Here is a 27,431-nt window from a genome sequence, read left to right on the forward strand (position 1 = left end):
AAGGGGGCATTGTACATTTACAGTCCTCATAACAGAAAATACTAGGATCACAACAAAACAAAACTTTGATCATTGTACTTAACATTTACCTTGCAAGTTGGGCCAGTGTTTGGAAAGCGTAAAAGCACACCTGCATCTGTATCCCGATTCTGACTTGCTTGCCAAATCTGAAGCAGTACTTTATTTTGTTGATTTTGTTTTTTTTTATGTTAATCCCTGCTGTCCCACACATCACTTTCTATTTTATAAATCGGTGCAAGACAAAGCACGTTGTGATAATTATTTCTAATATGAAACACCGAGGACAGAAGGTGCCCACTTGAAGACCCCAGAGATGTACCCTACTTAGCTCAATCCAGACGGTTGTCATGCTGATGCACTGGGGAGACCGCACTGTGGTTGATCCCCGGAGCCAGCATCGCAGCCGTTGTGTGTGCTGATGCCCCAGGGAGGGAAAATAAGCTGATCCTTGGAGCCAGCATTACACTTCAGCCATTAACACCAGGCAGAAGGATATCTACATCATCAGATGGAAAGAAATGCAAATAGATGGAGATGCAGGTGGATCACATTAGTTTACTGTAAAGCTACGTCTTAGTTGGTGTTTATCTTGGCGAAATCCAAGTTCAAATCAGCATGAAGTTTTAACATCTACTCTCATGTAATGGAAATCAATTATCAACTGTGTAATTTATGGTGGACACTAATGTGAATTCTTGCCTTCAAATTCATGTGCAGTAATGGTCATTCGAATATCCATGTTACTGTAGAACAACCACAAAAAAAGGAAATGCCTCTTTTTCAAGGCTCAAGCTAAATGTAAATTTACAGGATGCAAAAAATTCAATTTTAAAATCTCCAAAGAACCTGTCTGTGGGGAAACAGTACTTATTGATGTCAGCAGCTATGGTTCATTCTGCCACTTGAAAGGCATTCAGCCTGGCAGACACATGAATAGGTCAAATATTAAAACACAATGCTCCATCATCCCACCACTTTAAACGTTTAAGGAAAGCAGATGTGAGTCATAGAGGCTAGAAATCTGACCTATGCAAAAAGCCTGTCTGTTTATTAAAATATTTCCAGTGAATATTTGAGAAAAGACAACTTAAGCAGTGATACGTTTATGGATATCATTTTGAATAAAGCTGCATTTGAAAATGAAAAAAAATCCAAAACAGTCCATGGATACATACAATACATTGGATACCTACCTTTCAAGGTGATAGCTTTTACTGAAGATCAAATATTAATGCACAAATCATGTGCAAAATTAGGACCACCTCTATCTAGATGCCACAGGCTTAAGGTAGAATGGGAGGACAAGCAAGTTCTCTACTACACATTACTCCTTCATGACTCAGAACAGGGGACATCTATGACATTAGCAGAGTTATTAACAACAAACCATACTGTTCCTTCTATATCTTATTTTCTAAATCTTTATCTGTGGACATTTTGATCAATCAGTGGTCCTTCTGTCCAGTCTGCTGATAAAGAAGAAGGTGATTTCAGTTTTGCTTTAATTCATTCCATTTTAATTTATTTTAAGAACGAGGATTTGCTCTTATATTTAAACTGGACATGGGATTATATGAGCAATGTTGGTGGAAAAGTTAAAAAAAAAACTGTTGTTCACATTTGTGCCTCGCACGTTATTCACGTAGTGTCCCAAAATCTAAAGGTGCTTCTCCCAAGATCAAAACTAAGAGCATTTGTGCTGCACAAATTTGCATTACTTCAGAATGTCACCTCTCTTCAACAAGCAGACTCTATCCTGAATTCACTCTTCTATTTGTTACTTTCCCCATGTAACAGTGCAGGAACAGATCAAAAGATGCTCCTTGAACAGCTAATCTGTTGAATTAGAAAAAGGTGAAGTAAAGTCACTCTTCTATTTGTTACTTTCACCATGTAACAGTGCAGGAACAGATCAAAAGATGCTCCTTGAACAGCTAATCTGTTGAATTAGAAAAAGGTGAAGTAAATTGCAGTGAAAGAGGGGATAAACAGTCTGGGAAAAATCTCAGGGAACTCTCCTCATTTGGCAACCATTTTGTAAAATTGTGTGACAATATTTTCACTTGCATTTTCTAAAGTACCAAACCCATTTCATTGTACACATTTTGTGCAAGTATTACTGTCTCATTGTCTTCCACTTTTTCCTTTGTGGGCAGGGTATCTGCTTGCTGAAGGCATAACAAGAGACAACAATGCAGCTGTAGAAAATTGGTTCAACATTATAAAAAAGGATCTCCTTTTGGGAAAACTTCATTTAAAACCAGGCCGGTTTTTAAGACAGACATATAAAAATATTGAAGGAAGAGTAAAGGAATGGACCTTTATTAGCAGGTACAAGACAAGGAAGAGGTGTGAAGCAACTGAGCTAGCTGAGGAAACATGGAAGAACAAGAAGAGAATTGGAGTTTCTCGCTATTACAAAGGAAAGGCTCACATCAAAACAGGAAATGAGGTAAAAATTCATGAACAGCAGCTTGCATTGCAACCTGCAAAGTGGGGAGGCAAAGTGCCAATAATGCACACAATTTTCCTTTCTGAGCCAGTGTGTTTCCTCAGGATGCACAGGGCGGTTCAGAGATTTTCCAACCACTTTTAAAGGTGCATAATGCAATTTTGGAAGGAAAATGTAGTGAGGCAAAGCACATATGGCTCCTGGGTATTGAAAAGTGGAAAAACAGCAACTCATTGATATGAAATCTGTATGGCACAGAGGATGAGTTCTTTGTGGATCATATTGTCCAGCTGTAAAAGAGGCATACCACGTCTGTGTGCTCCAACAACCATTGCTCACTTTCCACAACATCAAGAACAGTTTCTGAGATATTTGCAGTTGACCAAACATGGCTGACCATCTTGTCTTTCAGAAAACTGAGCCATGCAGAAGATCCCAATGCAAGGTACTGCGTACAACCTAATGAAGGTTTACCAGATTGCCGCCACCTTTACTGTTTGTTCAGTATTCCATGCAATGTATTACTTTGGGTGGTATTAAGGATTCATTTCACATAGAGACAAACAAGTATTTTTTTATTATATTATTTATTTCTTAGCAGACGCCCTTATCCAGGGCGACTTACAATTGTTACAAGATATCACATTATACATTATTTCACATTATACAGATATCACATTATTTTACCTTCTCTATGCTGCTACATTTAACACAGGAAACCATTTTGTTAGTGCCATTAAATACAAGGGACACTGGCACTGGTATGATGGGAAAGAAAAGCCAAACCACATGTGGGAACAAGCAGATAGCACCGTCATACCAGAAAGATTTTCTGTTAATTATGTTTATATACACAGTTGCACCTTCACTCTAAAGGGCACACATCTGTGGAACATTAAACCGTGTCTTTATCAATCAAGACTACAGTAGTTATATCAATGGGATCTATTTGCATATTTGTTACATTTAACTTTTTATTTTAAAGTTTGAAAGTCAACCGAAGAACAGCTACAGCTCATCTATTCACAGTAATCCTGGGGTCCTTTGCGCATTAAGCTACATGCATAGCCATATGGACACGCGTCATGGCTGTTACTGACAATTGTACCCTGGCAATTGTTTCTTTCTTTTGCTGAGCAAGGTACAAAAAGCATACCTTGTAAATGACAAATCATTTCTGTTTTTAGTTTTTTGGTAGGAGTGGTTAAAGCTGGTACTATAATTGTACTATTATACAGTATGGGAGGTATCATTGTGTGCCACCCATAAATGGTTAATTGTGTCCTGTATGAATGCAGGACTTTTTTTTGGAACAATGTCTGTAACTTCCCTGGGTATAAATCTCTACAGTCTTTTATCCTGGTTAAAAATAACAAATTATTACAAATTAAATCATGATGTATATTAACAGTATGTAAAGAATAGTAAACAATAAAAAACAACATTAGATAAGTGGTATTTAAGACCTAGATGTCATTAGGTAAGCCAATGAGATGTCAACATCATGGTGATTTCCATTACACGAGAGTAGATGTTAAAACTTCATGCTGATTTGAACTCGGCTCTCGCCAAGATAAGCACCAACTAAGACATAGCTTTACAGTAAACTAATGTGATCTATATGTGTCTCCATCCATTTACGTTTCCTTCCATATGATGATGTAGATATCCTTCTGTCTGGTGTTAATGGCTGAAGTGTAATGCTGGCTCCAGGGATCAGCTTATTTTGCCTCCCTGGCGCATCAGCACACACAACGGCTGCGGCCTCCCCAGCGAATCAGCATGACAACCGTCTGGATTGAGCTAAGTAGGGTACATCTCTGGGGTCTTCAAGTGGGCACCTTCCATCCTCAGTGTTTCGTCGACTAGCCCATGACACCTCAAGAGGGCTCGACGGTGATTCTGGCGTCCCAGCATCACCCCCCTCCGTCCCCCACTCAACCCAGCTCAGCTTACTTACCTGTACATCAGCGTTTTTTTCTTTCTATTGTGCTTGAGATCCCCAGCCAGAATCCTTCCGTCTCAACCACAGCCAGTTGCTGCTCCTCTCTGCTGCTTCAGATAAGTTCTTCACTGTGCGACGCAACTCTTGGCCACTGAATCCGACGTCTCTGAGAAACCGGGTTGTAGAGTGTGCCACAAATCCTCAACAACCCACTTCCACTGGGTAAACCCGGACTCTCCATCCTCGCTGTTCCACTTCAGTGGCTAGTTGAACATACCGCAGTTTCTTCCTCTCATACGCCTCATCTACAGCATCCTCCCATGGCACTGTTAACTCTACCAGGTGAACAAGGCGTGCTGATCCAGACCACAAGACAATATCTGGTCAAAGGTTAGTGGTGGCAATCTCAGGTGGAAAAATAAGCCGTTGTCCAACATCTGCCAGCATTTTCCAGTCTCTAGCAGCTTCCAGTTGTCCTGGGCAAGGATTGGTTTTAAAACCTTTTCTTGGTGGTTTCTCTCCTGGGCGGAGGAATGTTGTCTTTTGTGTGTAATGTTTTGATGGAACAGGTGGCAACTTATTGGTCATGTTACGCTTGTCTTCCAATGCTAAGGCCAAACATCGCAGCACCTGGTCATGGCACCAAGTAAACCGTCCTTGGCTAAGAGCCACCTTACATCCTGTCAAAATGTGCCTTAATGTTGCAGGTGATGAACACAAAGGACATGAGGGATCCTCTCCTACCCAGAGGTTTAGGTTCTGTGGTGATGGGAGAACATCATATGTTGACCTGATGAGGAAACTGATCCTGCTCTGTTCCATTGACCATAGGTCTTGCCAGCCAATCTTGCGTTGTTCCACACTCTCCCATCTCATCCATTCTCCCTGCTTGGCCTGGGAAATGGCCTTTATACACCTCATCCTCTCCTCCTGTTTTTGCACCTCGTTGACTACCAGCTTCCTCCTTTGAGCTGGGGCTGCCTTGTGCCATGTAGGAGGAGCTGAACTGAGACCAAGACCCCCTCTTCCATGCTGAACTTGCCCCATGATATCACCAATTCGAAGGGCAGCCTTTGCATCTTCCACAGCTTTCTTTGCCGCCCACTTTCTTCCAGTTTTCAACACAGGTGCTGCCTCCCTTATGCATTTGTCGCGTGACTCTACTAATGTCATTTCCAGTCTGACCTTGGCGCACTTAAACTCCTCGGTTAGAGCGGAGACTGGTAGCTGCAGTATTCCTTTACCATAAAGTCCCACTCTGCTGAGGCAGCGTGGAACTCCCAACCATTTCCTGATGTATGAACTGATTCAAGCTTCCAGCTTCTCTACTGTTGTCAAAGAAACCTCGTACACACTCAGTGGCCACAGCAACCTCGGCAGTAGACCAAACTGAAAGCACCAGAGTTTTAGTTTGCCTGGTAGAGCGCAGCTGTCTATGCTCTTCAACCCTTCCACTGCTTGTTGTCTAACTTCTCCCACATGAACTGTGTCCTTTAGATCCCAGTATAGTACCAGTATATTAAAATGACTGATTCAGAGTATGTAGAGTAACTTCTTATATTCTCAAGATGCACGTAAAAATTTAACCAAATCACTGTTTTTCATGAAAAACGCATCTTCCTCTCTACTCCTTTCTATACTAGAAAGATAGGTGTGTAAAAATATACTCCCCTAGTAATTAATAGGTCACCTATTTGCAAAATGTAGCCCCACAGAGTGAGTGGCTCCACAGCTGACCTACATACATTATAAAAAAGACATTTATAAACAGACTGTTAAATAATATACAGTACAAATCAAATGGTGAGCTATAAAGAATATTGCCTGATGCCAATCTCTGTAAATTAAGTTTTTAATTAAAAACAGTTATTCATTTGTTACCAAATGTAAATTGTTCCAGCAAAAATTCAGTAGGGGGTTGAGAAGGCTGTGAACTTGTTAAAAGTTAAAAAGCCCCTCAGAAGAAGAGGCATTAATCATGAGAAAGTAGCTCACTGTGTTTTAATTAAATTCACAGTATGTCTATCTAGATATACAGTTAATGAACTGACAAATGGATGTATGGAAAGATGCCTCCGTAAAACTGAACACTTTCAAGCACCCAATTAATTTGTTTAAATCAGCTTAGGACACCCTAAAGAGTGTGTTATCATAAATGTTATCATGAATAAATGTCCCATGGAATACTGTCCCATAGGACCACTAGAGGCACTGTTATTTTAGAGCAACTTTAATCCTGGTTTGCTTTCTCAGCCTCTACTGCCATGGTCTCTTTTTCTGTCATGATAAACAACCCACTTACTGTGAATAATACAGCAGCCTATATAGCCTTTGTTTTCAGTTTTATTCACTTTGGATATTTTTACACTCTGAATCAATCAAAGTTCATAGTTAATCACCTAATTTCCATATTTTATATGTTAATTGTCCCTTGACGGAAACTGCAGTAGTGCCACTATTGCCAGAGAGCAGGTGGTCTGCTAGTTTTCAATTGGTCCTGGTTCAGGAGGCTTAACGTTGGTTGAAGAATTTACTATAAAGTTTTCTCTCCAAACATATTAAATTTGCTATAAACTATAACTGGGATTCTCAATACCTGCTGGGTGCTTGGTAAGAGGTAAAAACACCAAATCACAACTCTTTGCTGATGCCAGTTCACCAGCAGTTGCTGGAATTTTGTTGCAACTTACAAAGACCCCCCCCCCCCCCCCCCCGCAGGAAATAATGCTTTTACATTTTGTAGATGTTTGTAAATTACTGTTGAAAATCAATGTTATGTTAAACAGTAAGGTAGCTGCCCGAGTCATCCTCATTTGGAGTGTGACACCCACTTTTCGGTTTAAATATTTGACCTTTCTTTCACTTCTCCCTCTTCAAAAGCTGCATATAACCTGACTATAAATTAATGATATTCCGACCTGCGAACCTTGAAGTAGTACTATACATAACACTGCTTGTTTGTTTGCATTTGCAGGTTTGTATGTTTTTAAAACAGTGATATAAATGTAAAATTAAAAATATCTTATAACAATAGTATGTATGTGTTTGTTGGTTCGGGCGGGTTGGTGTTGTTCCAGCAGTTCACATCGAGAAAGCCATGATAAAGAAGAGGGCGACCTTATCTTTCGTAACCAAACTTTTTTTTTTAAATATACAGTGTGGCGATCTGTTAGACTCCGCCTTTTGAACTGTTGTCATCCCACACTGAGAGAGAGAGCTGCTTATACTGTGCCGTATGCAGTGTGTGTGCGCGTGCGGAGTAAGCAATATTACTCAAGGAGTGCTCTGCAATATTGGAAGACGAAAAAATATATAAATATATATTTTTATATGATCTTCCGAGACGTGGATCTCACCTAAACATTGATCTGGGCAAAACTAGACCTCTATCATTCGTGCCCAGTAAAGACGCCTGAAGACTGAATTTAATACATTTCAGTGTTTACGTTTTGAGGCTGTATAGGAGAAGTGGAGTAACGTGTCCAAATAAATACAATTACAGTGGCAATATGCAATGAAGTACCGTATTTTCTTTTAGCACCCAGTCAAAACAGCATGATGAGTGAGGACGTGGTTTCAGCTAAACTAAAACATAACTGGAATCTTAAAGGAATATAAAAAAGACGGAACCGATTTCATTGAAGTCAGAACTGAAAACAACAAACTGAGTGAGTATGAGATTTTTTTTGGTCAACTTTTTTTTTAAGGTAAACAACATTATCCTGTTTTTGTGCATGGTGTGTTAGTAGTGTGTGTCTGTTTTAGCTGTGGAGGTGAACATGAAGCCCAGTCTTCCAAACTTGTTAAGTTTAAATGGTCAAATGCAACACAGTAGCACACTGCGTTTCCTGAAGGACGGAAGATGTTGCGATGGGCCCGTCGCTCCTCTGCCAATGTGACATAATTTCCATGACAAAACATGTTGGTTTGATGGAAAGAATGGTGTGCTGTACATGGTTTACAGACCTTTTAAAATGGTGTCTTTTTAAGCCTCTCGGTCTTAAAACCAGGAAAAACTTTAGTTTAACACTAGGGCAGTTATTTGTGGCTCTTGTCGTACATTGGAATGTGCATAGTGGTTTCATTTTCTTTTAAAGCACCAACAACATCCGCTTTTTCGAGGCCTATTTCAACCACGTCAAGTCAGAACTACATAAAAGCATACATTGCATCTAATCTATATTTTGAGGGATCAGTTCTATTTGAGTAGTACCACATCGGTTGATTATACGAACCAATATGAAAATAGTTTGTCTTGCATCTGACGCGGTATGAAAAACAAGTGAAGCTTGTTGTATATATAAATACTGTATATGAAAATAGTTTGTCTTGTATATATAAATATAAATGATGTACATGAAAATATTTTGTCTTGCATCTGACGCGGTATGAAAAACAAGTGATGCTTGTATATATAAATTCTGTATATGAATATTAATGTAGTAATTTTGTTTTGTTTGTAATATTCAGTTACAGTACATATGAAGTCTTCGAAGTGTTAAGATACAGTAATAGTGGTTGTATTGTGATTGTAAAGAATATGTATTACTATGTTACAATCTGTTTTTGAAGTTTAACAGGAAAGGATATTCCTTTTTCTTGTAATACCAATATTTATTTTTTTCTGTACTTGTTTAATCATTGAAGGATACAAAATTGTAACTTTTTCACAAATAATTATATAGAGTCGGGTGATGAACCCCTTTCAAAAGAGGAAGAAGCATTGCCATCATCAAATGGTAACAGCAAAGGATAAGTCCTAGAGAAACCTGAGGTGCGTTCAAGCAGAGCGCTCTCTCCTGGCGCCCATTAAAACACAAATGGCAGGCAAGATACCAGGCAGGCAAGATTTTCTAAGTGCATTTTTAAAAATGTAATTACTAATGTATTTTGTAATAAAGTACTGACTTGGTTTAGCATCCTCAGGCGTGAGCAGGGCCGGATTTACCTATACGCAAATTATGCTATAGCGCAGGGCCCCCAGCAGAATTGGGGCCCCCGCGAGGTCGCCCCTTTGTTTGGTACATTTTACAAAAACTGCATACTGGTGGACTTGCCCACACACACACAGGAAGAGAGCCGCACAGAAGCATGCTTTCGATTCATTTTGTTCATTTATGACGGCTAGCTTTTTTATGTCTGTGATCCATATTGGATATGAAAGAGCGGGCTGGAAATCCCGCTCCATATCCTGTTGGCTTGCTCCGCTCACACTCTCCTCAATGCAGGGCCGGATTAACCAATATGCCAATAACACCATTCGCCATAATATGCATAGGGCCCCCAAAATATGGGTTAGCGTAGGGCCCCCACGCCCTTTAATCCAGCCCTGGGCGCGAGTCAGATTTGTCAAGTTATAAAATAGTCCATGTTTCTTTTCTAATACAATAGGCACGTAAAATATCATAACCAGTTTAAAAAGTTTTATTCAGCAAAAAAAAAAAAAAAAAAAAGTCTTTGCATTTACTTCAGAGTGAAGTCCTTTTTTATATAGTAAAACAGTACTTTTGACATGGCAAGTATTTTGAACTGCCTTACTTGGGGAATAATTCCCTTCTAAAGAAGAGTACTCACTGTTCTTTGTTTGTTTAACACGTTCCTTTAATAAACTACATGTGGGAATTCTAGGTGTAGCACTGTGCAGAGACTTGCATGTATTTATATTTAATGCGTGCTCAGTAAGTACATATTGTACATTTTATGCTGAAACATCTGGCCAATTTTGTAGGTTTGCAATTGCTGAAACCGTAACTTCACAACAGCAAGGTTTGCTTGGTTACTTAGAGTTTCCTAGTTGTAAAAAATAAATAAATAAATAAAACAAATAAACATTTGCGTCTCTACGCTCAGCAGCATTCAGTCAAAATGATCATTCATTGGCCACTTTCACCCATGTTACCTGGTTCGGTTTTGTCTCCTTTTTTGTGGATTGGTATTACATTTGCAGTTCTCCAGTCTGTCGGTACAACCCCTGTCTCAAGAGACTGTTGCATGATCTTGGTTAGCGGTTTCTTTGAGTACTATTGGGAGGATCTCATCCGGCCCAGGGGATTTGTTTATTTTAACCACTTCAACACCATGAAGTACGCACGTACGTCAATTGAAAATCCACTTACAGTACCATGCCGTACCTGCGTACGTCAAGTTTCCCATTCTATTCTATGATCGGTTTCTCAGTCTAGCGTTTCAGGTTTCATTCTCTAAAGCAGTGCTATTACTGTAGAATGTGCAATGAAAGTTTGGGGAAGGCTGAGATATATTGCTGGAAGTCATTCAGCTTTTACATGTATATATATTTTGTTTTAAATTTATTATTTTTTGATTTATTATTAGTTTTACTTGTTTAGTTATAGTTTATATAGTTTTTAGCGAAAGCTAAACATGTCAACGTACGTGGTCTTTTGATAATGAGCAACGGGAGTGAAGTTGGTTCGGAGGATTTCGATACCAGCGACAGTGATGCTGACTTATCACTCGGTGATTATGATGAAGAGGATGTGGAGCCAAGAACAATACAAACTGTACAAACAGAAGAGCATGCAGCTACTTTACAGGTAAGCCAGCTGCAAACGGGAATCGGTTTGGTTTGAAATGGCAGTGCTGTGACGAAATACTATCAAAACACAGCACTGGGCACAGGCAATGCAAAGTAGCTGTGTACACGCGTTTGTGACTGTCCCTCCAACACAAGCGAAGCAGACACCGTAAAAAGGGTATAGGGTCTGCTACGAAAATGAAAACAAAAGACACAAGAAAAATGTTCAGTGATTGCAAAGGCAATCCCGGGTTCTGTTGTATTGAACATTTCATTAGATGGCACAGAGCAAGTCGATACTGGCACACGTTTTGATGTTGTTTGATTTTTATTTGATAATTACTGTTTACTGATTATTATTGTTATCGTTATTAGCAGTGTTTTTGTTTTCATTGTTGAAAAAACAAACAAAAAAAAAGTTTTTTATCTCTATATCGAATATGGGTATGTAGTACACAGCAGCATAAAGGGTTAATGAAAAAAACAGTTTGTCATTTTTTTGTGTTTTATTCATCATATATTAACATTTTATAGCAATTACAGGTTTGAAAACATTATTATTATTTTCAGAATCTGGTACCTGGGAAGGGATTTCATTTTTACATCTGGAGCTGAAGTGGTTAAGAGCTCTTAGTCCCTTTACTACTTCTGCCTCTGTTATGCTAAAGTTATTTAAAACTGGATAGGAACAGGTCGACATACTGTGTGGGGCATGTTGTCCGTATCCTCCTTTGTAAAAACTTGTGAAAAGTAATCAGTTAATATATTTGTTATTTTTTTCTCTTCATCTATGATGTCATCTATGATGTTGCCATTTGTATCTCTTAGACATTTTACTTCCTCCTTGAATGTTCTTTTGCTCTTATAACATTGGAAAAACTTTTTGGAATTGGTTTTAGCCCCCTTGGCAATGTTCATTTATATCTCTCTCTTGGCTTTTCTAACTTCCTTTTTGACTTGTGCTTGCAGTCCCAAGTACTCTTTCTGTGTATTTTGTTCTTGGTACCTTTTTAAAGGCTCTGTAAAATGCCTTTTCTTTTTTTTTTTTTTTTTTTTTAAAGAAAACAATTGCTACTCGTGCTGGAACAACCAGCATGATATTGGTTATCATTATTGTTTGTTTTGGCCCTCATGCCTTTTGCTTTGTGAAAGTCTTTTGTTGTGTTTTAAACCTTTTATTTTGAAATTAAATCGCCGCAACGCTTTTCATACCTCAGTCGGCTGCTGTGATTGTAAATTAATTTACTGGTCTGACGTCACCACCAGCCACCCAGTTCACATATGGTGTCCTCCGTGGGACAAACCACCACCTCAATGAATCAGTCCAGGAAGTACTGCAGGCATTTTTAAAAATTATTTTCTGAAAGTTTTTTTGTTTGAAAAAAAAGAAAAATTGTGAAGGAAAAAAAAAAAATTAAACACGGATTATAAAATGGGAAGAAGTGACTGGAGGAAACAACAGCAGCAGGAGGCGCACCAACAGCAGCGCGGAGCTGGTCGCTTGTCCTGCAGCATCTCTGTTATGCCGGACGTCTGCCTCGCCTGTCTGGATGAAGAAGGGTGGTGCTTGCTGTGTGGCGAGGTCAGGTACTTTCCCCTTAGCCAGAACAATGCATGGCAGGAAAAGGAGGAGCTTGAGCGCCCAGCGTCTGTGGGAGAGGACTCACTTGTTCGGGGGCAGATGTCCACTCTCCTCTGAGGGAATCTGGGACTGATTGGTGGAGCCTGAGGAATGTCGAGAAGGTCCTCCTCGAAGTGATCAACCTCCTGTGGGCCCGAGATGAGGAGTGATGGGAGGCCTGGGAACAGCGAGCAAGGGAGAGGCGCACAAGTCACCCGCGAGCGAGGGAGAGCCGCACCAGTCCCCCGCAACTACCTGCTGCTCTCGCATCCACCGCTTGAGGGAGGCTACCCACTGTTCCCGCCTTCGCAGCCAGGGGGAGACTACCTGCTGTTCTAGCCTCCAACACTAGAGGGAGACTACCTGCTGCTCCCGCCTTCACCACCAAAGGGAGACTATCTGCAGCTCCCACCTGCACCGCACTGGGATGACCACCCCCACCAGAAGCAGCCTTTCCGCTGCCGGAGTGCCCTGCATCGCTGGCAGCATTTGCACTATTAGCCATAGTTGCCAGCCTTGCCTGTGCAGGCCACATGTCCGGAGGAAGCAGCCTTTCCGCACTTTTCCATGAAGCACTTCTCTCACGAAGCACTTCTCTCACGCTGCCGCTGTTTGGACTGCCTTGCTTTTCCGTGTGTGTGGTCTGTAAACCAGATACTTACAATATCCTGCAAGGCATTTTGGTATCTTCAAATATGACAGCTATTGATATATTGCTCTGGTTTTTAATAGCATGTTTTAGATTCTTACACATTGCTGTAGAAGAAAGAACTGAGGGAGTTAAATGCCTGCAGTGGGAGAGTAATGCAGTATTCAGTTACACAATACTGCACTGTTCTCCTACTGTAGGCATTAAACAAAGTCATTTTACTATTTTTGTTTGGCTTGGATTTTGGTGTCTAACCAAAGTTTCTCGCACTGAAAGTGTCATTAATTGGTCATTGACTTTTGTTCCAGGTACTTATTTCTCGCACTGTCCATGTAGTTTAGGGTTACCAGATTTCCGGAGTGAAAAACTGATTTATTTTTTTTATTTTTTTCAATTCACTGACGCTGTATCAACTCTGAAGCCCTTAAAATAACAGTATATAATAACACAATCATAATTTATAAATTAAACATCAGGTGTATTTATTGCAAATCATAACAACATTGTTTTCTTTCTATTGTCATTTAATCAAAACATGTTAAATGCGTGAAGGTTTCACTTCCACAAGGAACATTTCTGTTTATTCTGTTTAGCCATGTTTCTGTTGATTTGAGACACACCATGTCAGATTGCAGAAGGGATGAAGAAACATGTGCTCTAATCAACGTTTAGGCTGACTATTCATCTTGAAAGCTGCTATCGGGGCATTGCTTATGCGCATTGTGTACTTGCTTCCATCACCCATGTCGACCCTGCTTTTTCAAATAGGAGTGTGAAATCGGGCAGCCTCCCTACATGACACCGGGTCTGACCTGGGTAGAGCATGCCAGTGTGAAAGGGGCTTTAGACTGTGGAGCACAGCAAGCCACACAAATCCAAGCAGCTGTTTCTTTACTTTGAATGGTAAATTAGCCCAAACAACACCAATGACTCTCGCCAGATTTTGGTAGAACGCTCAATACGAATATTTGTTCACCTCTAGATTGCTTATTTTGTTTTTGTTCACAAACCACCCATTTCTAGTTTCTTCTTTTTTATTTTAATGTTATCAAAAAATTATTAATTTAAGATCATGTCTCCAACAATATAGCATGGTATAGTACACTCTATTTACAAAAGGTTTTTCAAAAGCACTGAAAATAAATAAAAGGTCAGTTTTTGTCATGCTATATTTGCAGTGATGTAGTCAGATATGAGCTACAGGAACCTCTGAGAGAAAGTAAAAAAAATCACTCCATCTAAGCTAAAGCCTTGTTTTCACCTGTCATTGGGACTGAGCTGACTGAGATCATTTGTTCTGTCTGAGTGCAACATGGTAATGATGGTAGAGGCAGGTTTTATACCTCGGACAAACTTGACAACAGCACAGAGCACTGCAAAATAATTCTACAATCAAAAAATGTTGGAGGTAGATAAATGCATGTGAATAAATTAAGCAACTTTTGACCTAAAGTTAGTTGTAGATTGTAGATCGAAGATGGAACCAGGCTAGGATGACCAGATTATTTAACACATTGTTAAATAATTGATAAGACTAATTTAACCATTTCAATATAAGCTATTTTAATGATGATTTAAATGGCCATGCTCTGACTCTTAAGGCCATTGCACACTGGATCCGATAACGCATCCGAATTTAACGTGCGTCTAAACAGAAAAAAATGATCACATGCATTCACTATTGCACCTTGCACACTGAGTTCGTAATTGTCATACGACGGTGATGCATCAATTTTGGAATCGAAACAAGTTTGATTTGATCCGATTTGACATGCGTTAAAAATTACATTGACCAATGAAAAACGACTGGGAAGACACGTGGATCCTTGCAGTTCCCTAAACAAAATGGAAAATCTCATTGTGTGTGTCGCCAAACAAAATGACTTTATGATAAATCCAACAAAGATTACAAAGACTTTGTGGGGAAAAAAAAGAAAACATATGGAAAGACATTGCCGTGGGCTTGGGCATGAATGATATGTATTATAAAACATGAAATTATAGCATGCATAAACACGTGGATTTTGTGCATACACAGAGTAGCGGAAGGTCATGTTGTAAAGTATTTTCGGTAGCTCATTGCTAGCTTCCCAACTTTTTGATATATTTATTACAGGAGCGAGTGTTTGAAAAATTAAATATTGGTCATATGGTTTCTGATGCTATGACAACTGTGTTGTGTAATATCATATGTTTTTAAATAATGTTATTATGTATTGCGTAATAACATTATTATAGATCTAGTAGAAATGTAATAATTAGCAAACGTTTTAATGTCCATCAGCTTTTGTTGATCATTAAGTTTATGCTACATTTAACATTTTTTTGTGATCAAAGTTACGTACAACAGAATTGTATTTATTTTTTATTAAAATACTGAAACTAGGTATATTTGCTACAAAGCCTCCACTGCACACCAGCGCTCTGAAGTATGATATTAACGCATCTAGTGTGCAATGGATTGACGCACGACTTTTTCGGATGACAGGTGCTAAATGATGAAACAGATCCAGTGTTCAATTGCCTTTGGTATTATCTTTTTTAATTTATTTTTTTTAAGCGGCTAGCTAATTTCAGTACACTCCTGGGTGTATAATTTGTGGCTAATTAGTTTAAGTAAATATACGTTTTAATAATAATAATAATAATAATAATAAATAATAATAATAATAATAATACAATCATTACAAATGTACCTTTTGGCATTTTTCTTTCTTTTTATTACTGCATCAGGTTCTGTTCATTGACGGTGTTGATGTGGTTTAACCTGGTGGATTTGGCTGCCTGCATCCTCTCACTGCTCTGCCTGGTGTCTGGGCTAAATCCCGCCAGAACTGAACAGCTCCGAAATTACTGTAAACTAAATTATAACTATAATAAACTGAATATAAACTAAATTAAAACACACGGCGCACTGAGGATTGAGCATGATTTTGTTAATCACTTTATGAAAATAATGTTCTGGATTACACTCGTACCTTGTTTTTTATTTCATTTTGTTTTCACGGCAGGTGCCATAAACTGAAAGCGGTTGTTTACGTTATTTTGACAAAAGGTATTTAGAGTGTGTCGTGCTACAGGAAGTGGCTGAAAACCAGGACTTTTTAAAGATCTTGAGCAAAATGTTGGGACACCGGGACCGTTGATGGAAAACCGGGTCGTCTGGTTACCCTAAACCAGGCCCAACCTTGCTTTTCATCTGAAACCTGACAAGATCAGGCTCCAGTGTACAATATGTTACAGTGGAATGAAATTTCGACCTACAGGAAAAAATGTAACAAACATTTTCTGAGAAGAAACACACTGGACGTCAACTAAAAGTATTTGTAATGTTCCATAATAATATTTTTTGTTGTTTTGGCTTTTTCCCATCATTTGGCTTGAATGACTTTGTATCCCTTGGCTGTTAAAATGTAGTATTGAAATGTGTAGTGTCTTTGACTGTCCATTTTTTTTATATTGAGCTTATAGCGTCTAAATTCTAGCTTCTTAAACACTTCAGGGTACCAAATAATTATTTTAAAAAAGAGAGATATCAAATCAAGCTCCTGTGTATTATGGGAATGTACGGAGTGTCTCAATACCAGAATTGATACAGTATCTGCACCATGATGCAATAGTTTACTATCTCTCAGCACTTTCATGTTATTTTCCACTTACAAGAGACAACTGCTTTTATGCAAATCATGGACTATAAAACGCTAAGCAGGTGTTTTATTGCAGTATTGAGACTTTAATATCAATTACAGTATCAGACAGTGTTTCAACTGAAGTAGAGGTATTAATGTAAATTGGGTTTATAAGATAATACAGCAATATTACAACTTAGATGTCACACAACAATATACTGTACATTCAGAACTAGGGACATTGTTGTGGTGCTAATGTAATAAAACATGGCCTGATATTATTATTATTATTATTATTATTATTATTATTATTAGGTAAGGTCATATTTGAATGTTAAATACATTATAATAAAATAAGAACACAAACTTTTGTTAGAAATTAGAATTTTTTTTTTACTAGCTCTGTCTCTTAGAACCACAGCAAATGTTTAAGTGAAATTACTACTTCACAAGCTGATGTATCTAACAAACTTTATGTAAGGTCAAATAAAATTAAAATAAAATTATTGTGGGAGAATTTAAAGGAAAACCAAGCCATCGTTTTTATATTTACACAGTATATTATCCATGGCTGGGTATGCTTTGAATCAAAAAGAAAGGAAAAATATCAATTACAATTCTAAAATTAATAATAATAAAATTAAACAACCTTACTGCAAAACATCTTACAAGCACAAACATGAAATCTCTTGTCTTTTTTAGGTTTGTTAACTTTATTTTTAAAAATTGAGTTAGACGATTTGAAGTAAACAGAATCTAGCCTTTTGTTAAAGAAACCCCTGTTGACTGTTGCTCTAGAATATGCTTTGGTCAAGCACAAAAAAGCTTGCCACATGATATTATTTAGCCCATTGCATGTTTTTTTCTGCATTTGCCTGGATGAGCGTCACTTCTGTGTTTGTGTGTGTTCGCATAGATAAGGAGATTTGAGCTGCAGCTCTCCTGAATTGTGCACCTCAGCATGCATTCTGGCAAGGATGATAGGGGCTGCTCAGACAGCCCAGCGCCTGTGATAAGGTAAAAAGTACAAGGTAGCCATACTACTGTATGACTAGCTGAGACCTGGTTTGTGCTGGTGCGAATACTAGCATTCAAACGAACAGTACAGCATGGAGCAATTCTTTATTAAAATAATTAACAGAAAGTTTCTTGAATTACCAGTGTTTACAGTAGGATATCCAGAGTTTCTGTCAGTTGATTTATGAATGTCTTCAAATATATATTTATATATATATATATATATATATATATATATATATATATATATATATATATATATATATATATATATATAATGATTTTTTTTTTCTTTTTTTTTTAACTTTTTAATTAAATGTAATGAAAGGACAAACATTGGGTTTTTGATGTTTTCAGCATTTTTTTTCTACATTTAAAATAATACTCAAATATTCTTTCATTTTGATTTAGCTGGAAAGCAAAAGGGGCAGCACGGTGGCGTGGTTTTTAGCGCTGCTGCCTCACAGCTCCAGGGTCCTGGGTTCGATTCTGGCTTCAGGGGTCTGTCTGTGTGGAGTCTGCATGTTCTCCCCGCATTCGCATGGGTTTTCTCTGGGTGATCCGGTTTCCTCCCACAGTCCAAAGACATGCCGGCTAGGTGGATTGGCCTCTCTAAATAGTGCCTTAGTTGCCCTGAGATGGACTGGCGTCCCGCCTTGCGCCCCTATGTCTGCCGGGTTAGGCTCCGGCTCACCTCAACCTTCTATAGGATTAAGTGTTTACAGATAATGGATGGATGGATGGATGGAAAGCAAAAGTATAATTTGTACCATATTACAGAAAAAAAGAATGGTGTAAAATAAATACATTACCCTATTCGGTTTCGGATTCTGCCCGAATACCTACTTTCTGAGCAGGGTTCGGATTCGGCCGAATACTTAGGATTCGGTGAAACGAATCTGAATTCTATATCCGCCCAGATGCACATCCATTTAATACATCCCTCCAATGTGTGCAGTTCTTTAAATAAAATACATGAATCCAGTGTTGAACGTAACTGTTGTATTTAATAACAAGAACACGTTTGATGAACTCTCTTGCAGCTCTCAACTCCCTAAATTACTGGTGGCACATGTACTAAACACGTCACGCAGCTGCTGAATGCAAACATACCCCCATATGCAACAGCACATTCACATCACACTTTTCATGGAGTAAAGTTATGCATTAATCCTGTAATATACAGTAACGGCAAACTGCTGTAGACTTGTGTGCTTTGTTGCTTTGTCTGTCAAACGTGTTCTGGAGATCATACTGAGATAAAAAAAATAATAAAAATTCGGTGCACAGAAATATATATTTTTTGTAACTTTACCTAGAAGAATTGATGCTGTTTTGAAGGCAAAGGGTGGTCACACCAAATATTGATTTGATGTAGATTTTTCTTCTGTTCACTCACTTTGCATTTTGTTAATTGATAAATATAAACTATTAACATGTCTATTTTTGAAAGCATTCTTACTTTACAGCATTTTTTCACACCTGCCTAAAACTTTTGCACAGTACTGTATATGTGGCGGAATACAAATTACAACATAATTTGGCATGTTTATTGATGTATGGCGATACACAATCCATGGCTTACGTATCGGATTTTTTATAAAAGCTTGCGATGCATTGATATTTGATGAATCCCTGTTTTTAACAGATTCTACGGTATAAAGAGCTGCATTATAATGAGGGAGTGCTGTAATTAGATACAACAAATGTAGAATTTAGATGAATGTCAAAAATAAAGAAGTTCCTGATGACTGTTGAATTCACACCTGTGCTCTGGCTTTGTCTTCAACTCTCTGTGAGGCAGTTATGTGCAGTAGTTTAGCAAGCGAGAGTAGTATGGCAAGCTGAAACCTACAACTATTTTGGCATCTGTTGCCTAAGGTGACCAGATTTTTAAGTCCTTAAACTGGGACAGTGTGGAAATGTTGTGAATAACTTCCAATGTCTAAACTACGGGGAAGATCTCTGGTTTTTATTTTCACTTTGGCAATGTTTGATCTAATATCATATTATGTTATCATACTTTTTTTATGAATAAATGAACTTACTGTCTTTGTAATTTCATTTCTACACAACAAGTATAGTTATTACATTACACAGTAACAATTCAAGAATATCAAATTCCAAGATTCTATTTTATTGCTGATTACTGCTGCAAATCTAGTCCCTTTTCTGCCTAAGAAACTGCATCTTCTCTCTTTGATTTCTACTTTCCGTCTCTATCTCTGTGCTATTTATTAAATGGTTACATCATAGAATCTATCTTTTTTCCCCCTAAATATTTAATTTCTTAATATTTAATATGGTATGGTATTTGTTCTGTATTTTTTACTAGGATTTTTTTCAGCCACTTTCTACTATTAAACCATTACTATTAAAGGTGATGAAATGTGTTAAATATCTTTTGACTGTGTGCATTATATGAAGCCCACTAATCAGCATTTCTGAGTTTTTAGAAGCTGCCCTGATTTGCAGAAACAGGAATTTCCTTCTGAAGTAGTTATTAAGTATAGTAATAGTAAACCACGTAGGCAAACCCTTTATGTTTCTCCAAATAGTTGTATTTCCAAATTTCCCCTTTAACATTTTGTAAGCTGATGGGCATCACTTAAACTGCAAAGGAACTTGTTAAAAATGTGTTAATTGCATGATATAATTTCCTGCCTATTCCATTTTTCAGGTACCAATCAATTATCATGAGAAAGCGTCTTCTGACAATCTAAATAATAGATAACGACTTATCAAGGCTAATTTCTTTGCTGATCTCTGCTGGAGTTTATTTTTTGAGTCAACAGTATAGACTGAGACATGGATCCAGGTGTAATAAGATTCAATCGTATTCCTTTTCTGATCAAATGAAATGTTGTTACGTCTTTACTTTAAGAAATACTTTTTAATTTTCCTTAATATAAGCATAAGCATTAGCCTATGTAAATGTAAATATTTTTTAAAGCAAGGTAAAATGAAACGAGGACGTGGTTCTTTTTTTGTAATTGTTTTAAACTATTTATATCATATACAGTACTCAAGTATCAATGTAAATAATATTTTAAAGAAATTAAATTGGCACCAGGAGACCTGAAACTATTGTATTTCATTATTGCTAAAAACAACATGTATACCAGTACTTAAAAAAATAAAAAAAAAATTCTGAAACTTGTAAAATATTTTTACAATATGAATTTCACAAATGTGAAAATAACTGGTTCATCAATGATTTTGCATTGTTCACAAACATACGTTTCTTAGAGGGTACCTGTGGTGAACTGAATATAGACTTATTTCAATAGAAAATATGTTTCCAAATACTTTTGTCATGTTACAGCCCTTCCTGTTGTTGTGATGTTTTTTTGCACAAAGTGTTCAAACCATGACAAGCGTCAGTGCACTGCGTTGTAAACATGGCAAGGTAATGTGACGCAACAGTGTTGATTTTCGCAATTGCCACCTATCGCTACACACGAAGCAAAGTCGTTTGCACTCATATATATAAATATCTTGTGGACGAAGAGAAGAATTACAACACAATACAAATGTGCCTGTATGAGCCATTATTGTTAGTAGTCTAACCTCTTCACGCAGCGAGAATAATGATTCAGACGAGGATAGCCGCCAGTTCGTTTTAGCAAGTCAGTGGATAAACCCACCCGAAATTCACTGTGATTGGTTGCAAATATGAACGTTGGCAGTTCAGTAATTCTCCAGATTTGCACGGTGCTGTACAGCCACTTTTTAATGCTACTGGTTGTTCAACCTCCTTTAGACACATCATGTGTTGTACTCTAATAAGTTAGACATGGTGGAAATACAATATTACCAGCACGACAATGCTCTGGGTAAAAAAACAGGACAAAATGAGCGTGCCAAGAAAGGTTCTGGGGACACCAGTGTTGCAAAAGTGGGACTGTCCCATTCAAAATGGGACGTCTGGTCACCTTACTGTTACCAGACAGTAGAAGCTGAGGGAAAACATAAACTTTATTTGTAATTCAAATTATTCTCTCTGCTACCCTGTAGTAAGTGTGTTTTCAATTAAGTCAGTCGAAAAACTTTTAAACAAAGAATGGCATCTGCTACAAAATCCTGTCCAAGTGATTGCTTCAAACAACAGGCCAGAGTGCCTCTGGGCTTTTGCCAGAGACTTAGGACTTGTCTTGTCAGCCTTTGAGGATACAGGTGTTTTGTTTGTGATCTCTGTGTACAAAAAAAAGTGGCTAATCCAGCAACATTGACGCATTCCCATCTGGTTCACGAGACCGTGTGCATTAGGTCTGCCATTACCTTCCCAATGCTACTGGCATATTTGAAAGGTTCTCAAACTTACTGTTTCTTCAGCTGACTGGTAATTACATAGACATTTTTTAAAGGTTTTGTTAAATCAGCAGGGTGTCAAGAATTTTTCGCAACGTACTCTTTTTATTTATGTATATGCTCTGAGCACACTCTTATACTCAGGGGAGACGTTCAGGAGGACATTAAGATGTTTAAAACTTCTGTAGTGGATTGTTCATGCACTGGGCTTGCAGATGTCTTTTTAATAATAAAGAAAATCACGCAGACTCATTTAATTTGAAGTTTTAACGAATCAGAGCAGTAGTAGTGATCTTTTCGGTTTATTAAATGCTTATGTTAAAAATTGGATTGGTTGGTTGCGCAGAGCACCATAAATCCCAAGTAAAAAGCAGTCTGGGCGATCCAGTGCTTTACAGGTTTAACAGCATTAATACTTCAATATAGGAATACAGATATGGTTAATTATATGCTTAGTCCATACATGCATAAAGCTAAAAACGCCCACCGCTAAATTCTAGAACATTCAATATATATCACTCTTTTAAGACTAAAACATAATTTCTATACCTTATAGCAATGCATCAATATAAGATATATTCAATTCAAATATATGCTTACCTTCCAGTAAATGAATACATCAGGTCCCAAGTAAATCTAATCACCGCTCGGCCTTGACATTTCTTGTCTTTTTGGCAAATAGTGATCTCTAAAAAATCAGTCTTAACTTTTCAGACTTAATTGGAGTCATATGCCAACAATTTAAAGGTATAGCTAACACCTGTCCAAAACACTGGGCCATGATCTCATCCACGCATTTCTCGACCCCCTCCTTCATCTGAAAAGTTAGGTGAAGCAGAGTTCACAAGATCCTTGCTACCTTGTCTCACTACTTTTTATATGTGCATTACAAAGAAAACAGTGTTGTTTGAATATATACAACACCAACAGTTCTGATTATATGAACCTGGCATCTAAAAATATATTCCCTCATATCATATCATCTTTTCCTTTTGCAGGTGTGTGTGTGTTTAACAGGTATTATAGGGAGTTCCCATCCTATGGTTTGTATAGGGTTACTACCAATGACTGTTTTCATTTGAGTTAAAAGGCTATAGTATTTCTTTCACATTAGACCGTAACAGCCTTACCTCAATTTGAACTGAACTTGCCCTCTTATTTTTTAGTTGTACACAATCCAGCTGAAACCAGCTCGTTTGAGATGCCTCTTCCTTTGCCAATTGCAGTGTTGATCAATGTTTTTAGTAACATTCCCTATCTCTACACCTCTACTTTGCGTGCTTCTTTCTGCCAGGCAACTAATCAATTTTAATATATATTGGAATAGGTCCATTTCTATCCTAACCTCCCTTCTTCTAAGACGAGAAGGTATTTCTCCGCATTAATTCTGGCCTTGACGCCATAAGTTTATTGATAAGAGGATCCCCGCTTTTCGTGCCAAGAATACCTCTTTGTACCAAGCAATGATCTTTCCAAAGACAGGTTTATAAAAAGTTCAGGAAGACAGGTTACATAGAGTTTACCTTATCTTTTGCTTTCAAAGTTACTTTTCATTATTATTTCAAATATAACATCTTATTTTCTGCATTATTTTCAGCTCAGGGCTAGATTAAGTATTCTTTATTCTTTATTCTTTATCAACTAAGACTTCCTAACCATATTCTTTTCATCATTTAAAAGGCAGTGTACTGACTCTTTCAGGTCCTTATAGTTTTAAATATCATTCTGTCTGAAAAGGGTTACCCTTTTGTTTTTACTAATTTACTAATACCTAGCTTTCTTTCAGGGTTAGGTTACAGACTTCCATGAGTGTATGTGCTCTAATAACAAAGGCACATAGACAAGCTGTTTTTCTAACATTACCACTTGTTCAGTTTCCTTAGTTTAAATCATTGCAACCTTTTCATTATTTGCTGCAATATTATTTATGCTGGTTTCATATTCTTTAAAACACAGTACAATTATTACAATATTTTGACAGTGTCAGTTAGTACTGAACTTCTTTAGTTTTTAACTGTAATATGTTCTTTCAACAATAATACTGTTGTTTGTATAACAGTTTAACTTTAAATGATTTTATAACATATATTTCTAATTAAGTTATTTCAGTGTAACAAGGTCCAGTTATTTATATCTAAATACAGGCTAGAATTAACATATTAAAATGTAATAGTGTTATAGTGACTGAACTGAGAATGTGGGTCTAATTAAAAAAGATGCTTATGCCTGATAAGGGAGGTTTGGAACTTTCAGCAGGTCAGCCTGACCTTCAATGCAATGAACTCCTTCTCACAGGCCGTACACAGATCTGCTAATAATATTTTCTAATGTTTGTATATTCTTTAAAATACATTACAGTCATTACAATATTTCTTGCAGTTTCACAAATGTTCAATTTGTATCCCAAAGATCAGCCTGCTTCCAGAAGCTGTGACAGTCTTGGGTCAGTTTCTGCTCTCAGTGAGTCAGTTTCTGCTCACAGGTGTGGGTGACAGTCTTTAAAAGCCTGATTCCTGCAAAACTTAAATCTTGTTAGCTGGGCTCCCATCCCTACATTCTCATTCCCATCGTCAGTGGGCAAACACATTTTAACTGAATCTGGGTCCATCAAAGAACCGCACACCCTTGCAACCAAGGCCTTCCTTGCAAAAGGATCTAATGACTTATAGCACAAAAGGGACATGCTAGAACCGTCTGTGACCTTGGCTAGAAATAAGATTCCCATTGTGTAGCAGTTCAATCTATTTTTAGTTTCACTATGAGTTTAAGATACATCTGACGTTGCTCATCAAAATTTTATTAAAACCTGGAATGGGTGAAACTATGATGCAATAGGAGTCTTATTTCCATCCCTGAATCAGTCACATGAATCTTTCATTGGATTATAAAGCCAAGCATTTTACATACTGCTGTTTTCATAGGCTACAATCTGCCTTGAAGACAGTTGTATGTAAAATGAACAGGGCCATTCACTGCAGCTGTAAGACTTTTGACTTGGTGAGTCAGCTAACATTTGCATAGGCATCATGTAGCACACATTTTGTAGCAGTCTTGTAGCTAGAAGAAAGCTTGACTGGCTCTGAAGTGGGCGTAATTCAAATTGTGCCCTTCCTGTGTCTTATCTTATCATTGTGGTTTCTCTTCTGTTATGCAAGTAAAAACTGTAGAAAGCTGTTTAAATGTTAGGGAAAAAGCCTGGACTAACAACATCAACAACAAGTAACCAATGCAAGTTGTAAATCCCCCACAGGAAACACTGTCATTTCCACCTTATTGCTGTCTACCCATTGTTCAAGGAAACTTGCTTTCCTGACAATTCTGTGGATGCGAACTGGCAAATAAACGGCATCCTTCAAGGTTCATTTTTTGTTGTTGATGCTTTTTTATCTGTGCATGTTTGTTTCTTTTTAGCCAGTACAGCACATTGGAATCTCTCTATTCCGACCACCAAAAGCACAAAGCAAAATAGTGTTAAAGAGCTGGTCTTATAATGAGATCTTCAGATTGTCTCCGAATTGAAAGGTACTGTCAGAGAGCAGCCACAGTGGTGAGTTTGTATTGAGCTGGTCATTATGTGGGAGTTTCCCTGTATTGCATTGTTTTCTTGTAAATGACTCAAAAAAAAGTCACCAAGGTTTTTTTTTTTTTTTTTTTAATATTATTTACATATTACTTTAGATGAACCTTGCTGGGTTTTAGCTTAAATCTTTTGTTATTATTATCTGTATGAATTGGTTTTCTTTTTGGTGCGTGTGTTCTACTGTGATATTTTGAGTGTTGGCAGCTCACCAGGTGAGGGAGCAGTCTTTGACCGCAGGCGAGTGTTATGGTAGATTTAAACTTGCCATTCAATAATTATACCACATTTCTGCTTGCCATGTTAGGTTTGTGAATTACATGAATGGTATGAATTTTATTCATTTGAAGTTTAGGCTTCGAACAGGCTTTAGTGAGAAGATATTTGAAGTTCAAAACAAAGGTACATGTGAAAAACCAAAAGGGTAGTGGTTGACATGGTTATCTTAGTAAAGTTCCCCCCCTTTCTGAAATATACTATAGGCACACAGGGGGAGGCCTTTTACATATGAAGACTAAAAAAAACTAAAGTTTGTTCCTTCGTGTGTGAAATACAGGATGTAGTGTTAAAATTTGATAACTCAATAACATTTCCTATTAAATTACTGGGATATTTGTTTTAACACACTGCTCAAATTTTTTCAGTAAAGGGGTGCAATCGGTGATGTAATGAAGTGATGCAAATAACTTAATCTATTAATAATAAAATAATAAAAATGAAAATTAATACAAATAAAATAATATCCGGTTGCACAAGTAATTTTATTTTCCATACTAAATGCAAGTTTTTTTTGTTTTTTTTTTTATCTGCAAGTCTAAACACACACAAATATTTTGTAATCTGTTTAACCCCTCTTTAATGATCATGCCATTTTTATATTGTGTATGAGAACCAATTTGCTCAAGCAAACTGATTTCAGATGTTTATTTCAGTGGCCAGCATAAAAACGTAATGTCACAAAATGTAGCTTTGCACCTGCTTAGAGTATGTGCTACTGTAACTTTATCCATTTGAGTAAACCCGTCTTCTTAGAACACAAACTAATATGTTTCTAGTGTCTTGTTTTGGCAGTTGTATTATTGAATGCTTACATGAGGGTAGTATCAATGCTTTTCTCATACTGTGTGCGCAAATACAATGCATTTTATTTAAAGATGGAGTAACTAATAATAAAATCAATTTTGTAACATAGATCATAAATTGGGACCTAAATTAGGTTTTCTTTTTAGGAACAAGAAAGCTTTTTCCCTGTCTATCAGGTTGGTGACTGCTACTATTCTCCCTGTTTTAGATTATGTTTCTCAGTTTGCTTGCAAGGAGATCTACATAAATGAGATAAACTGTCAAGTTCATGTTGCAGATTTGTTCTAGTATGTTCCCCTTTGACATGATTGTCATACACCTACAGTATGAACTGGAGGCTTTTTAATTGGCATTGTTTGGTGTTTAAGGTTTTTGAAGGTTTGAGTGCTCTGGCTATAGTTTACACTCTCAGGATTCTGTATATTTGGCCATTCCAAGGGTTCAAACATGTATGGGAGAATTATCTTTTGCATAATTCTCAACTCCTGAAGACGTGGAATTATTGCCATCGTAATATGAAGATGGAATAATCTTTCCTTCTCTGGTTTTTAAGATCATGTTATGGAATTGCTCCTGCCAATGCTTCTCCCT

The 27,431-nt window shown here is 37.5% G+C and overlaps 1 protein-coding gene across 3 annotated transcripts in view; it reads left to right on the plus strand.

Annotated features, from left to right (window-relative positions):
- Nucleotides 1-7,629: 7,629 nt before the first annotated feature.
- LOC117421267 (tyrosine-protein kinase JAK2-like) overlaps nt 7,630-27,431 on the plus strand; it is a 101,306-nt gene continuing 81,504 nt past the window's right edge. Inside the window, exon 1 of one of the 3 annotated variants that reach the window (XM_034035431.3) lies at nt 7,630-8,086. Coding sequence is in view for 1 of the 3 variants with exons in the window: in XM_034035430.3 (XP_033891321.3) it covers nt 25,671-25,727 (57 nt within the window). In the remaining 2 variants the exon portion in view is untranslated. Of the gene's footprint in view, nt 8,087-25,621; nt 25,728-27,431 lie in introns of those variants that run through there. The other 2 variants (XM_034035430.3, XM_034035432.3) reach the window with 2 other exon arrangements.

Source organism: Acipenser ruthenus, chromosome 1, assembly GCF_902713425.1.
Source record: "Acipenser ruthenus chromosome 1, fAciRut3.2 maternal haplotype, whole genome shotgun sequence".
NCBI classification, from domain to species: domain Eukaryota; kingdom Metazoa; phylum Chordata; class Actinopteri; order Acipenseriformes; family Acipenseridae; genus Acipenser; species Acipenser ruthenus.